Source organism: Bombyx mandarina, chromosome 15, assembly GCF_030267445.1.
Source record: "Bombyx mandarina strain Sakado chromosome 15, ASM3026744v2".
In the NCBI taxonomy this organism is placed as follows: domain Eukaryota; kingdom Metazoa; phylum Arthropoda; class Insecta; order Lepidoptera; family Bombycidae; genus Bombyx; species Bombyx mandarina.
In genome coordinates this window covers 3,998,359-4,014,681 of record NC_143221.1, presented here as the reverse complement: position 1 = coordinate 4,014,681, position 16,323 = coordinate 3,998,359, and the positions used below count along the sequence as shown (strand labels likewise).

The following is a 16,323-nucleotide window of genomic DNA, read 5'->3' as shown; positions in this document are numbered from 1 at the left end:
TCTTATTAAAATATTTATTTTAAACATTTTCAAGTGATTTACATAATATTTGTAACTTAAATATATTTTTTTAAATAACTTCATACTATCACGTTATTAGCATAGGCACTCGAGTATGGACATTTTTATTTTGCGTAACGCAAAGGAAACGCGTACAGCAACAGCCACTATAGTACAAGGGCCTATAGACAAACAAAAATTGCCGTTCACTCAGTTAAACCCAAAACAACACAAAGATTCGATGACCCTAAGTCCGAACAGATAAAATTAGCATTTATAAATATTTCCAAAATGAATCTGAGCAATTTTCTTCTGATAAATTATTACATGTGTATTAATTGACCGACATCGAATAAAGAGCAGTTTTTAATTGTTTTGCAACCTTTTTTTAACTTAACCTTATTTGTATACTCCTTCATCAGTTAATTTAGGTTTACAAGTTTTATTGTTTCATTGCCTCATTACGTTCTGAGGTTAGCTCAGATTTTCAAAGGTAATTTGATACAATACGTTAAAGTCGGTTTTAAACGCCCTCAAATAAGACGCTACGTGGGAGTCTTATTTATTAGTTTCATTGATTTAATAAAATTTTGATCGAGCAGTTCGTTGCTCTGGCAAGGCTTAGAATTTTAATCCTGGCCCTCATACTAAAAGTGCAGCCGCCACATCGATAACTTTAACTTAACATACTTTATTCACAATATAAATAACCTTATCATACTAAAATTAACATAGAATTATTCTGAACTTTATCTTCGTGTTTGGATAATATATCGTAGTCGGTTTTCAATATTCGGAAACTTCAACTTTTTGTACCTTAATTTTTAATGTTTTAAAAATTTCTCCACGACATCGGCGGAGTGACAAAATAATTGAAATCGTAAATATAAAAAAAAAGGTTTTGGTCCGCGCTAAAAGCATAAATAAAAATCTAACATAAATACATACAATTATCTTGCGTTTGCCTCTCACATGTCATTTAATTATTTTTCTTATACCATGTTTTTGTAAGAAAGAAACCTAACCCCCGTTGAAATATTTTCGGATACCTAGCAAGATTCAAAATCGTATGCGTCAGGCAAACGGTCGACTTTGACACGAAGCGACTCGGTGAGGTGCATGTGACATCGTTGGTTCCAAAAGAACGTATGTATTGTAAATGTTTTCTATTACAAAGTAATATAGATCATTTTATTTAAAAAAACGTCCTTTTGAAAACGACGATGAGTTCCCGTGCAGCTGTTTAGAAGTCATAAGAGCCGGTGTCTCCGGCTTTATTGATGCGCAGAACGAATTTGTAGAGTAGTCCAGCGACCACGCCGCCCACGACGGGACCCACCCAGTAAACCTAAAATTAATAATGATTAAAGTGCTAAAACATTACAACAGTGTGCTTAATGTGAGTTCTTTAACGTTCTCGATAGTGTAAAAGTAAACTCAAATTTGTATCGAGTTGAAACGTTTGCCTACGTTTGCCGCTTGGGCACTGTTCCGACTGCATAAAAATTTTAATAAGCTTTTACGCTATCGCGAACATTAAAAAACTCGCGCTAAGAACACAGTATATCTTTCAGTAATTAATTAACTGAGTCTCGCCGGATCTTCTCAGTCGCCGCGATTCGGATCCGGTGGTAGTTTCTGCGAACCAGTGCTTTTGTTAAGGCTAGTGTCAGCAAAATCTTTCAGTCTAAGTCTGTGAGATCACCTAGCGGTCCGCGCGTAGTTGGAATAGCCCCCTAAGCTACCCACGATTAGGCAGGGAAATGAATAAGTACAAATTTCAGTCAGCATCTCGACAGTATAAATTTTCACACACACCATATTTGGCACGACTTCAATCTCGACTTTCAAGTAGTGTGACAATATTTACGTTGTAATGACCATAGGTTTCAGTAACCGCCTAAATTAAGTATTTATATAAAGCCATAGATAAATTAAGTATTATCTATGGTTTAAAGGGCGGTCTCCGTCTACCAGCTTAACGCAATATAATGGTAATTGAAAAACTTATGTATGCATATATGCATAAAAATAACGTTACACTATATTTATAGATCCACATAAAACACTATTCTACAAGAAAAATGAAAGTAATTTAAAACGCTATATATAATGTCATAAAAACGTGGCTATAAAATTAGCATAACTTGAAAATGGAAGAGGACTACACAGCAAAACAAACAATCCAAACATAATCCTAGACGGTTTCCGTAACAAATTAGTTGTGCTGTTTTTTTTAAACACAAAATTGTTTTTTTATACATCGCTTGAAAATTAATAAGGCCTGAATATTAACAGTGACTAATAAGGCTGACAACACTCCGCGGTCTTTGTTAACGAATGTGTTTGAAAGGCAATATAAATTGTGAGATTTCCACTCAAATTGTACATTTTTACGAACTATTTAATAGGTAATAATTTTTTATTAACTATGCGACAGAAAGCATCAATTCAATTAACTGTTATTTTTATTTGTAAAATAAAATATCAGTTTGGTCGGAAACGCTTTCTACCTTAACTTTAGAACAGACTCCAAGTTTGTTACAGATGATAGTAAAAATAGTGTTTAAATATATATTTAATTATTTAAAGGTGACCTGTAATATATTTATTTATTAATGAATATTTAATAACGAATAAAAAAAATCTACTTTTGCTAATTGAATATCAAAACATTTTTCTTTCTTTTATCTTTCCCATCAAGATTTTTGAAATGAAACTTCTAACGAAATTTCTAAAGGCGCGTTGAGAGTAAAATTTAACTCGTGACAGATTCGTTACGGCTAGAGAGAAAAGATACAATTTAGGAAGAGCGAGAGTGAGAGAATAGACAGCGTCTCGCGAACCACTCGACCGCGGAGAGAGGGAAAGCACAAAGCGAGTTAGGTTGTTTCTCTTATTCTCTTATAGAGAAATTTGGTTTAATGATGAAAAATTAAGAAAACCACAATACCAGTACACCGCAAAAGAAGTTTCACTTCTTTCACGGGCACCAAGTTGTAAGAGCACCATTTTTTTTTATCTCTAAAACAATGGACAAATAAATACCTTTGAAAGAATGTTATACCATTCTATTATAATAATAATGTGCTAAGCATTGGGCGTCGTAAATTTAATTAAACAATTATTATTACTTATTGGGTTAATCTTTATCAATAACTTTCACAAATGGTTACATTATATTATTATTATGACTGTTATTATGACGCTTAATCGCAGATCTTCAGCAACTATTCTAACAACAACCATTACATTTCAACGTAATGTAATACGTAATAATCATATACCAATTTCGTATGATACCGGTTTTGAAACACCAATAAAATCAAAAGAGTAGTAGATGAAGTGCTCAATTTAACGACCATATCTAACGTTACAACTCCACAACGAGTTACAACAAGTCAGAACGTAGGCGGGTCACGGCAGGACATTCACGAGATGCTCAGAGAAAGGCGACTTACATAATAGTTAATAATCTATCAGCAGCATCCGGCGATAATAAATACTCGGTTAAAATATAAAGCTATTAATACGTTAACGCGTCCGAAACATGTTGTTAGTATATTTTATTTGCGAAAGCGTTTTCGAAAACCGTTACCTAGTTATGTATGTGTGAATTTTTAAAACAAAAATTGATATTCGATCTCTTTATTTATTTTACAAATAACTTTTGTAAGTCTGATGATACGACGTTTGTTTTATTAATCGACCAAATCAAATGGGATTAAATTAATGATGTTTGATTAAACTCGATTCGAATTTTGATAAATGTTAATATTTTTTTGTTTTTTTTTTTTACTCTTTTTATTTATTGCACAGATGGTTGGACGAGCTCACAGCCCACCTAATTTTAAGTGGTTACCGGAGCCCATAGAGATCCACAACGTAAATGCCGCCACCCACCGTGAGATATGAGTTCTAAGGTCTCAGTATAGTTACAACGGCTGCCTCACCCTGCAAGCCGAAACGCATTACTGCTTCACGGCAGAAATAGGCGGGGTGGTGGTACTTACCCGCACGGACTCACAAGAGGTCCTACCACCAGTAAAAAAATCCTTCCGTTATTAGTTCAGTGAATGAAAGAAACGAATTTTTGAGTTAATACGAAATTTCTCACCCATTGAGATGTCCAATTGCCGATCACCAAGGCTGGGCCGAATGTTCGGGCCGGGTTCATGCTGGATCCCGTGAAAGGTATCTGTCAGATTCAAATGTTAAATAAAGAATGAAAATAACAAAAATAAATAATATTATAGAACAATAACAAACACTCAGTGTGTGAGACGGGTTTTATTTAATTTTATTGCTTGGATGGGTGGACGATCTCACAGCCCACCTGGTGTTAAGTGGTCACTGGAGCCCATTGACATGTACAACGTAAACACGCCATCCATCTTGAGATATAAGTTCTAAGGTCTCAGTATAGTTACAACGGCTGCCCCACCCTTCAAACCGAAACGCATTACTGCTTCACGGCAGAAATAGGCAGGGTACTTTAGCAATCCGTTAATTCACCGTGTGCCTGGTTTGTTGTGCTGCTGTGAGAGGAATTTGAAGAGTGCCAGTGGACCTGCGACCCTAGTGTAAGTTTAAGAGCCATCTATCAATACGCATTACGATCGCCCTCATTCTCCAATATCCTATCCCTGCCTAACTAAACTTGATAGGAATCCAGGAGTCCTTAAACTTTCTTAACTAGGCTAGGTCTTTTAGTAGGTTATAAATAGATTTCGCTGGTATACCTCTCGATCCCATTTCGACAGCATATAAACTAACCAATTATCCATTTTTGGTTATCGCAATAGTTTGTCTGTTGCCAATTTAAATTCTAGACTGAACGATATGAAAATAAATCACACGATCTATTCAAATCAAAACTATTATGTTTTATGTATTTATTTGGTTGGTTTCGATTTGGTAATTTGATGATTAGGCGTTTCCCGAGCGCTATGACATGTCCTTCTTCAAACGAGGCTTGTGGAGAGTATTAAGCGGTAGGCAGCGGCTTGGCTCTGCCCCTGGCATTGCTGAAGTCCATGGGCGACGGTGACCACTCACCATCAGGTGGGCCGTATGACCGTCTACTTACAAAGGCAATAAAAAATAATAATATAGCAGTAGGTAGGAACCACATCTGACGCTACCGTCATCTTTGTTGCGATACACATTCGGGGGGCCAACGATGCTTGGAAACTTAAAAGATTTTCATTTTCTTTGCCATTTCCCGTGGCATGTCATTGCCCTTTTTACTATATTATATTAGATTTTAATAAAGCTTAAAACTGCTCATGGAAATACTTATTCACTGTTTTCCTGCCACTAAGCTATGTTTCTATATAAATGAAGGTAGACAGAACAAACAAATACCATTTTCTTCTCTGTTTGTGAAGTGATTGTCTTTTTGATTTGTTTAAATCGACGAGATTCATGTTATCAATGGTTTTGTTTAGAATTTCTTTTTTTTTGCACCTTTATAAGAAAAAAACGTCGGTAACAATAACAAAAAATGTGTGTATGTATATATATATATATATATATATATATGTGTGTGTGTGTGTGTGTGTGTGTGTGTGTGTATTTGTATGTATATACAAATATTGTTTTGTATCTTGTAATATGTATATATTATTATATGTAATGTTTACTGTATGCACTAGGTTTGTGTTCCTAATTCTTCTTTCCTTCTGCGGGCCTACTGGAAGAGATTTCAACATGAAATAAGTAGTGCCCTTGCACTCTGTATCCTTATTGTCATGTTTTTTCTAACAACTTTGTGTACAAAATATATTAAATAAAAAATAAATAAATAAATAAAAGGCATGCAACAAATTATTATAAAGTTGTACTCACGACAGCAGCGTGGCAGGCGGTGATGCTGAGTCCGATAGCCAGGGGAGCGGAACCCTTGAGGTCATTACGTTGCGGGTCGCACACACCCATCACCACCATGACCAACACGAACGTGATCAGAGCCTCCACCAGCACGGCCTAAATGATGCCCAATTAATAACGAATGTTAGGCGTCAATAAATTCATATGTAATCGTGTATTGTGAATACATATTTTCTACGCTAATGTTACCGTGAAATTCAGTTTCATATTTAAAGTGTTCGAATAGCATTTTATTATATAAACAGTAATAAATAATAATAATAATAATAAATATTTACAATCACACCACGTTAACTGGTCCCGTGCTAAGTTCGCAAAGAAGTTGTGTTACAGGTACCAGCTAACGGAAATAAATGTAATATTTTTATTATACACGTACATATATTTAATATAAATATATAACCCTGGAAAAGACATTTTTGTATTTATCATACAAATATCTTCCCTTGGCGGGATTCGAACCCGCGACCCTTTGTGTAGTGACCATGTCACTTACCACTACACCAGACAGTAATACAATATTACGTTTATTATTTTAAATTTTTTATCTATTATTCTAGTAGGTACTTATTTTTCTATCATTCCGGATCCTAGCACTTCCCGCGCTAATTTTCTTTTTAGTTATTTTACCTAATACAAATAGTTAAGATGCCAAGTTTTGGAACATGAGGCATATTAAAAACTGCTCTTACTGTTTAATCTCGCAATTGTTACTGTCGTCCGTGATAACAACACAACTATTCGAAACGGTAAACAAAATGATAATTTATTTAAAAAAAGAAAGATTAAACCGTAAAAATAGTTTTAATTGTATGATCGAAGTATCGATCGTACTTTACGAATTTGAATTCATTATACGGAAGTAATTAGAATTTTAATTATCAAACCGTAATGAATGTTTTCAATTATTTTTTTAAAATATGCACTGTTGTTATTTATGCACTTTTTGCCATCTCATAAGCAATTCACTAGAGAAAAAAAAAACTTTATTTTTAAAAGCGAGTCAAAACAATACAATGATTGGAGTCTCCTTTTAAGCATGCAAGCCTGTACTAGGAGACAATCAATAGGAGTTAATCATGTCTACGACTCGCGAAAACTTAACAAATACTATAATAATTCGTTACAGTTTTAAACAAATTCGTCGTAATTCCGGTCCGTCCGTCCGGTGGTAGATTCAGCGAAGCACTGCTCTTGCTAGGGCCATTGTTAGGAAACTCTCTCAGATTAAGCCCGTCTGCTCACCTACTGGTCCGCGAGTAGTTAGAATAGCCCCTTAAGCTATCAGCCATTAGGTAGGTGAAAGTTAATCTAAGCAAATGGATTGAAAAAGGAAATAGGGTCATAACTTACCTGCGCTTCTGTAACTCCGGGCCCGGGTAGGGTCATACCAAAACCACCGATGCTGTCGGCAGGAATCGCCAACTACAACACAAGTATGTACGTTATTAATGTATTTATGTAATGTATGCCCGTGTATATCGAGGTGGGAAAGGCTATTTGGTTTAAACGACATTTTTGCAATATTACTTCCTTCCTATTCGTACACTCTTGACAGAGTGGTCATGGTCATGCATCAGTCGGATCCTGCGATACCGATGCTCTCGCGATGCGACGCCATGTGGCACGATGTTTCGCAGAGTAAGAGAAATCATTTATGTTGGAGTGAGTCACACAAGAAAGCTATATTACAGTAGAGCCATTTAAAGTTTGAAATTTCGAACAAATATCATAACAAAAAAAAAACTTCTTCAGCTATTTGAATGGGGTAAACTTAATTGAAGTACAATTAAAAACATCGAACTGTTGATTCAAACTAGCAAAAAAAACTTCTTCAGCTATATGAATCAAACTTAATTGAAGTTCAAATAAAGACGTCGAACTGTTGATTCAAACTAGGAAAAAATATCATAACAAAAAAAACTTCTTCAGCTATATGAATTCAAACTTAATTGAAGTTCAATTAAAGACATCGAATTGTTGATCCTAATAGCAAATAAAACGACTTTGAATTACAAAGATAAATGTCGCTTAGACCAAATAGCCTTTCTCCCGTCAATATCTATACCCTAAGGTTGGAATCCGAAACTGGAATACTTCGACATTGTTACTCTATTTGAGACCTTAGAACTTAAATCTCAAGGTGGATTTACGTGGTACACGTGGTACTCTGAGGTCGTCCACCCATCTAAGCAATAAAAAAAAGTTGCCATTGTAACTTCATAGAATGTTTTTGTTGTAGTATTCGTGATTTTTGCCGAATGAAGAACTAGCATCGAAGACTGAGGAAATTCAACAGCGAACAAAGCTTACAATGAAAAACATTGCAAACTGAACCACAGCGATAAAACTTATTATGTTTCCGTTTTCGTCAAAGATAAATGTACTGTTTTTTTTGTTTGTTTGAATTTATCAATTGCTATAGACGTTAAATAGCTTGTTGTATTAGAATAAATTCTCCAAAAAAATCGAAAACATACAAAACATTCCTCAAAATTAGGAGATATTAATGATTCGAGTTAATTGGTAAAAAAAAAAAAATATACACACATCCATATATATTTATTGCCTTTTGAAGACCTACGTCCAATTCAAATTAGAAAGGCATGTCGAATAGAGTTCTTAAAGAGGCGTCATAAATAAAAGATTTGGGTTTAACATAATTTGTAACTTTTAGACGACTGTCAAAACAAAAATATCTTTGGAATAACATACCTCGGGCTAACCATTTTAATATTGTTGACATGACAAATTTATCGATTGAACTTTGAATTAATTTACTTAGTAAAGTATTACAGAAGTTTAGACAAATGTCCCAGGTCGGTATTCTCAAGTTGAGATCGGAATAAGTAAAACTAGATAGGGCTGTGACACTTGTTTTAGATTATTTTTTGTTTTTTGTTCATTATTTTATAATTACTTACAAAACTAATTTTCGCTGGTAATTTTTAGACACTTTTACAAAAATTTCGTAAATGAGTCATTGAAGAAATTATGTGTTGAGGCTTTTTATCATGAGGGTACACGCCTAAGTACCGTCACCGAAAAATGTAGTATTGCTGTAATATTTACGGTACTATCAATATAAAAATCGCATCAGTCTCACTAAATATTCATAACTTATAATTTATCTAATAATAATTTGTTAATATATTCCTTTGAACACTGTATAAACTATTATATGTATATATGTATGTTTGTATATGTATTTTAAATTTAATAAATTTTATTGCACCTACCACTATTTTCTCTGCACTACCTTTGGTTGACTGGTAGAGAATGCATTAAGTCCGCCAATGTAAATTTTTCATGAAGTGTAATAAATAAATAAATGTGCATATCATATATTATACCATTTCAGTCAAAGTGAAGCGTAGTCGGATTTAACTAGTGATTTAAAATTTTGACAGCCTTAACTGGGTTTCTATATATCTGCGTGTTGTTTATCGAATAAACTTGATATTTTCAATAGTGAGCTATGTGCACAACAGCCTAAAGGTTGTAGTTATGTCAACAACGATTTAATGGCTAAATCACAATATTTTAGATTAAAGTATTTAATTAGTCAAATATTATACTGTGGGAGTTTATATTTAAATGTGGTTAAAAATTCGCTTTCTTTCTAGATAATACATATAAATAAATTAATATATTCGCAACGAAGAATGGCGTCCTAATTAGTAATTTAATTAGTTACAAAAGAATTAAAGTTTTAAATAAAAGCATATTTTTCAATTTGTAAATTTCTGAATTATGTACTGGCATAAAATTACCGTAAAATGATAGTGAATATAGTGTAATTCTCTTATTTATGTAAAAAAGTTTCGTCCTTCTATTCATCAATATTCGAAATACAAATGTTTATATAAATAAATACAGAATCTAATTTACATTCCTCAGTAAATGAGAGAATAAAATACTAAATGAGGGTCATCAATCGGGATGGCTCACATAATATACTTTATAAAAGCTTCGTGTTAAATCGATAAATCATTCGAATGTTGTGAAGAGCTGAAGGTCTCAGCTCTAATTTGTTCCTTTATTCCGAGAGCGATGTCAGGGTAAGCCACACTCACCATGTGTCTAGCGAAGTGATTCTCAAATTTTAAATATTACTGAAAACTGTAACATCATGCTTCTATTTGTAGTATAATTTTTTTGGTACAATTTTAGTGCTTTATTAAGGAACTTAATATTTTAAGATTATCTATACTAATATATAAATCTAAAGTGGTTTTTTCGGATGTTCCGTTATAACTACTGAACCATGCAGCCGATTGACTTAAAACTTGGTATCCATGTAGAAAATACATGTACTTAATGGATAGGCTAATATGTGTGTTGGACTGCCTAATAATAATGACAATAAATAATAATGTTAATTTTAAATGTCCAGCGAAGCGGGCGAGTACGGCTAGTTTAATTATAAAATTACGAATGCAGATTTAACAGCTAGAAATGAGAATCTATTTGAAAATTTCTTAGTCTTTACAAATATAGGTATTTAAAAAAAAGACATCAGAAATGCAAGGCTGTCTAATTTTGTAATAGCATATCTATTTTTTTAATAACAATTTGAGAACCATCGGTTCGTAAAGCATAAGGGGATTAGAATGTCGACGCAAATCGCCTTGTTAGTAAAGGAATACAGTTAATTAACTCACATGGTAATGAGGAAGGTCAGTTTGTGTGAATATATATTTTTTTGCAATTAACTATACTATAAACACATATATATCCATATTATAGGCACTATGATGTAAGATTAAATGTGTGTGATCATTTGCTTCTGACTTTACTTATCTTTATCAATGATACATTTTACTTACTTTTACGGTGTGTTTTTTTTTACTTACTTTATTTTATTTCTGACGTTTCCGTATTGAATTCGTACCGTCGCAAAAGTAGCTTTAATTATGTGTACTATTCGCGAAAACCAAACAAAAACCAATGGCACCTACACGTTAATTATTACATTTGATATCGAATATAATTATCAGAAGACAGACTTAATAAAAAATACATCATTAAAACATTGTGATTTAATCGCACAAATTTAGGACACTAAGGCTTCTGACTTCTGTGAGTAGTGTTCTCAATGAAGGGCACACTCACATAACGATGTCACCGAGGAATCTACTTATAACTCTGGAGTTGATTAAGTGAGGTATAACTCTGAGAGAACGAAAAACCACAAGAGTAACAACATAAAACACCAACAAACAAACAAATATCTAACAATTTAATACGTTCGTAATCCTGATTTACACTTTTTCTTGCTTAGATACTTGGACGAGTTCAGAGCCCATCTGGTGTTAAGTGGTTACCGGAGCCCATAGACATCAACATGCCGCCACCCACCTTGAGGCACGAGGGCTGTCGCTCAGTTTTTTTTACCTTACAACGGCTGCCCCGCTCTTCTCACCGAAACACATTACTGCTTCACGGCAGAAACAGGTAGGGTGGTGGTACCTACCGGTGCGGACTCACAAGAGATCCTGCCACCAGTAAAAAGACTCATATTAAGACTTTTTGATAAATTTTGAAATTACCTTTAGTGAAATCGCCGTCATAGTTCTGCACAAGACCGGCGTACATGCGTGCTCACAATACCCCCTACCACCATTAATAATCCAAGTAATCGTAATACAGATTATTTTTCGTATGTAAAATGACTTACCCTGATAAAGGCGGCTCCAGCTACTGCTCCGAGGCTCTGCACTACGATGTAGAAGATTGCTTTTAGCAGCTTAATGTCTCCCGCCGCGAAGAGACCGGCTGTCACCGCGGGGTTGATGTGTCCTCCAGACACGTGACCGATGCCCTGTTTAAAAAATTAAAAGCTTTTTAAAGATACGTAAAAACGAAATATTTAAGTAATATTATTGTATCTTATGTTCACTAACCGATTTGCTTCTTTTTTTTTGACAAACTTTTAGGTTATCATTTTTTTCGAGACTATATTTTTTTTAAACTGTAGAGAAATTGTAATATACCTATATAAAATGAATCCTAAACTTGAGTTGTTAGCGTCCATAGTTGATTATCGACCGCTGAGCGAATACTATTCTATTTAATTTGGACATTCATAATTTATTATTAAGAGAAATGTTATCGATCTCTAATGAATTATGTAATAATGTAAAACGGAATATTTGTTAAGTTGTATGTTGCTATCTTTAGAGAACGGATATGGTACAATTAAAAAGTAGGATGTATTTAAAATAACGTAAACGTATTTGAATGATGATTCTAAAGTGATTTGACGATCGAAAACGTTGATTTTTTATCACCAATAAATTTTGCGATAAAATATATGTACATACCTACATATTTAAATTAATATCTACAAATTTGTAAGTACTTAGTGTCTACGATTTCATGTCGCAAGTGGAGGTTTTTATTGTGCTTCTTGAAATACGAGCTTATGTAATGTTCTGGAGTTATTCCAAATAATAAAATATTTATTAATTTGCAAGCGGTACTATTACGGTTCCGGTTATGGAAACCATTCCCATTTAGCCTATCCTCAAGTTAGAGCTCCTTGAGCTCACCTACTCGCCCAGTTACGCTGACATAACTCGCTAGGTTAGCAGATAAGTTGGGAAAAAAAATTAGTCTAAAATTTAAAAAAAGTTGATGAGCGATGTATGTAACTTCTTTTTTCATTAATTTCATTCAAGATAAGAAAATGTGTTTTTGTTGAATATGATCGATCCTTTGTGTATTTCCAATGTTTATTCGAAACTAAGGTCTCTACATTCGCGGCGACACCGTTAGTGTAATATCGTAAACTCAAAACGTGCGACATTTATTCGAACGACATTTAGTTTACTGATAAATCTCAATTAGAAGAGGCGTTGAACAATAACATTTCAATGGAATTAAACTTCAAATATATTATTATATTTTGTGTTATAGTTAAATTTCAACGTGCTGTATTATAAAAATTTCTTACTAATACAGACGAATCTAAAAACACGAAATCTATAAATAATTTATAAAAATAAATATATATTTTTTGTGCAAAAATGAAAGAAGACATTTTCATTCATTATTTTACTTCGGGAAAGAACAGACACTAATTTCATTATCATAGAGCCACACGTACAAAAATTTTCAAACTTTATTCAAACAATTTCATAATAATTGGAAGGTCATTTATTTAGAGTATACTTGTAGCTATAATACTGGTGGTAGGACCTCTTGTGAGTCCGCACGGGCCACCACGACCACCTCGCCTATTTCTGCCGTGAAGCAGTAACACGTTTCGGTTTGAAAGGTGGGGCAGCCGTTGTAACTATACTGAGACCTTAGAACTTATATCTTTTTTTTTATTGCTTAGACGGGTGGACGAGCTCACAGCCCACCTGGTGTTAAGTGGTTACTGGAGCTCATAGACATCCACAACGTAAATGCACCACCCACCTTGAGATATAAGTTCTAAGGTCTCAGTATAGTTACAACGGCTGCCCCACCCTTCAAACCGAAACGCATTACTGCTTCACGGCAGAAATAGGCAGGGCGGTGGTACCCACCCGCGCGGACTCGCAAGAGGTCCTACCACAAGTAATTACGCAAATTATAATTTTAAAAAATTGGTACCCGCCTGAGATTCGTACATCGGTGCATCGCTCAAAACGAGTGCACCGGACGTCATATCCGTTAGGCCACGACGATCTCAAAGTGGGTGGCGCAATTACGTTGTAGATGTCTATGAGCTCCAGTAACCACTTAACATCAGGTGGGCTGTGAACTCGTTCACCCATCTAAGTAATAAAAAATAAAAATATATATCGAAAAGGAAGATATAATACAGTGAGTAATACGTAACACAGTCGTGATTGTAAAAACGTGAGGCCCTACAAAACTAGACCTTAAGACATCTGCCGAGTTATGTCATAGGTCATGTAAACAGTAATTAAAACAGAAACATCACGAGCAACCATGAGTCAGTAGTGCGGAGGCTGTGAGGTATTTTGTCGTAGGTCATCACGAACATTAAGTTTTATGGAGCAATTTTCAGAAATAACTCAAACAACGCTCTCAACTAGCAAGATTGTGTCAGATCCTGTCTAAGCAGCTTGTACTCATAATATATGTTTTCATAGCCGGATAAACTAGTAAGATCGTGCACGGTAGGGTAGAGGGCGGGCTAGTGTAGTTAAAGCGAAATTTACTAGGTTAACAATTGTAGAAAGAGCACGCGGATGAATGCGAGTGAAATGGCATTTTTTTTGTTTAGGAGGAAATCGCCGGACTTCCTCCGGTCTGCACTGGGGATGGAGGGCAAGGCATGTCGGAGTCGCACTGACTAAAACCTCCTGTCGCTCAAAAATCCACGTCCGTGCCTCGCAAGAGACAGAACTCATGAAAAGACAAAGGGGGGAAAGTGAAGCGTTTAGTGCGGAGCACGTCTCCCCCATCAGCCTCCCCTCGGGACGCCAGACTGGCGGTTGTCGGCGCCATGACCACCAGTTCTTCCGGTCGGCAAGGTGAAATGGCTAATTCCTTAGTTGGATTAGTCGTAGTGACTATATTTATAAAGAATATCGTTTATTGTATTGTTTATAATATCTTATATTTTAGTTTTTTATATTAAAATGGGAAATAAAATTGGGTTTTGTCTTTCTTTCTTTTCTAGATAATCTACCTACAATTTTCACTTTGTAAATCAAGATAATGTTTCGTAGTTCTTGAAAATAAACCCGCTGACATATTACATCACGGCATCATGAGTAATACCATATTATTTGCAGCTCAATTAAGTTCAATGTATTAATTTCAATAACTCATTCGTATTCTATTGCAATTTATTTTAACATTTTACGACTTCACAAATGAGAATCGGAAATGCTATTACGTTTTACATGCGTCTCAAATATCACATATCCATCTGAACGAATCATTGAGCTGTCGTGAAACTTTAAATTTTAAACGAAAGGACAATGTAGGTACGTAAAATTGTATAGAATTAATGCTATGACTAGATTTGCACGCAATTTTGCTCGTGTTAATGTGTATTTATTTTTTGTTCTCCAGACAATGTTGAATCGAAATTTACACGATGATCAATTGGGTTGAATAGCAAAAGCGTAATAAACAAACCTTCGCATTTATAATATTAGCAAGAATTAATATTTGACACCCATATGGTACCTTCGTTAAAATTTTATTAATGTTTATCATAAATATTTTTAATGTTCTCTCTAATGCCTACATTTTTATTTGTCCCTCAATCTTTATTTTACACAGTACATCTCACTATTTGTCACAATTAACGGACCGACTACAAATTAATATCGATATCAAGCTATACGAGTAGTTTGTTCACGATTGACTTCCACCGTGAAGGAATAACATCGTGTAATAAAAATTAAACCCGCAAAATTATAATTTGCGTAATTACTGGTGGTAGGACCTCTTGTGAGTCTGCGCGGGTAGGTACTACCACCCTGCCTATTTCTGTCGTGAAGCAGTAATGCGTTTCGGTTTGAAGGGTGGGGCAGCCGTTGTAACTATACTGAGACCCTTAGAACTTATATCTCAAGATGGGTGGCGCATTTACGTTGTAGATGTCTATGGGCTCCAGTAACCACTTAACACCAGGCGGGCTGTGAGCTCGTCCACACACCTAAGCAATAAAAAAAAAAGTTTCGAAAAAAAATGTATTCAAAGGAAAATAGTCAGGTACGTAAGTAGTTTCTTGGCAATGACATTGAATAGCTACTGCTTAAGGTGAATTTGTCTATGAATTCCATAAATATTTATATTAAATGAATCATTCGGAACTTAACGTAATAGTTTAATATTTTATTAGCACGTTGTGGATATTTAGATATTTGCATAATTAATTATTGCAAAACTGAAATAGCATTGAGGTTATGCATCGCCATGTGCAAGTTCCGATTTCAAATCCAGAATCGGCGGTAATTCGTTTTGTTTTTTTTTTAACCAACTACTCAGACAGCCCTGAGAAAATTAATATTTTGTTCTTCTATTAGCGATATTAAGCGGTAACGCGATCTTTTAGTAATGAGTCGGATATACTTAAATTAGTAAATTTGCTCAACTACAGTTACAACTCAGTAAAGTTAGCTACGTGAAGCTGGGAGGATGTGTCGAGCCCGTCAGAAACAGCCAAGTCTGACGGGCTGGCAATAATAATAATACAATTGACATTTCAAGCTCACATTCAAGATAGGTGTCGGCGTTCATTTTGTGATATCTATGAGCTCTGGTAATCATTTTCGTAGCTATACAAAAAGCAAACATGTTCATATGTTTAATGTGAACAGCCTGTGTCACAGCTCAATGAAGTTCAATGTTCTGTATGTAGTAATGACAAGTCGTCAATCACGCCCACACAGCCGCAAAAACAGTATGAATAGAAGTACAATCTCTATCTAGACTTTATAACGGTTACTGTTT

At 34.6% G+C, this 16,323-nt stretch overlaps 1 protein-coding gene across 3 annotated transcripts in view; it reads right to left on the bottom strand.

Moving 5' to 3' along the window:
- Drip (aquaporin homolog protein drip) overlaps positions 1-16,323 on the bottom strand; it is a 91,155-nt gene continuing 74,832 nt past the window's right edge. For all 3 annotated transcript variants that reach the window (XM_028177640.2, XM_028177638.2, XM_028177639.2), the window contains 5 exons: positions 11,573-11,716; positions 7,246-7,317; positions 5,851-5,988; positions 4,118-4,198; positions 1-1,348 (listed from right to left, as the gene is read on the bottom strand). In XM_028177640.2, the coding sequence (XP_028033441.2) occupies positions 1,244-1,348; positions 4,118-4,198; positions 5,851-5,988; positions 7,246-7,317; positions 11,573-11,716 (540 nt within the window). In that variant the 3' untranslated portion in view covers positions 1-1,243. The remainder of the gene's footprint in view (positions 1,349-4,117; positions 4,199-5,850; positions 5,989-7,245; positions 7,318-11,572; positions 11,717-16,323) is intronic.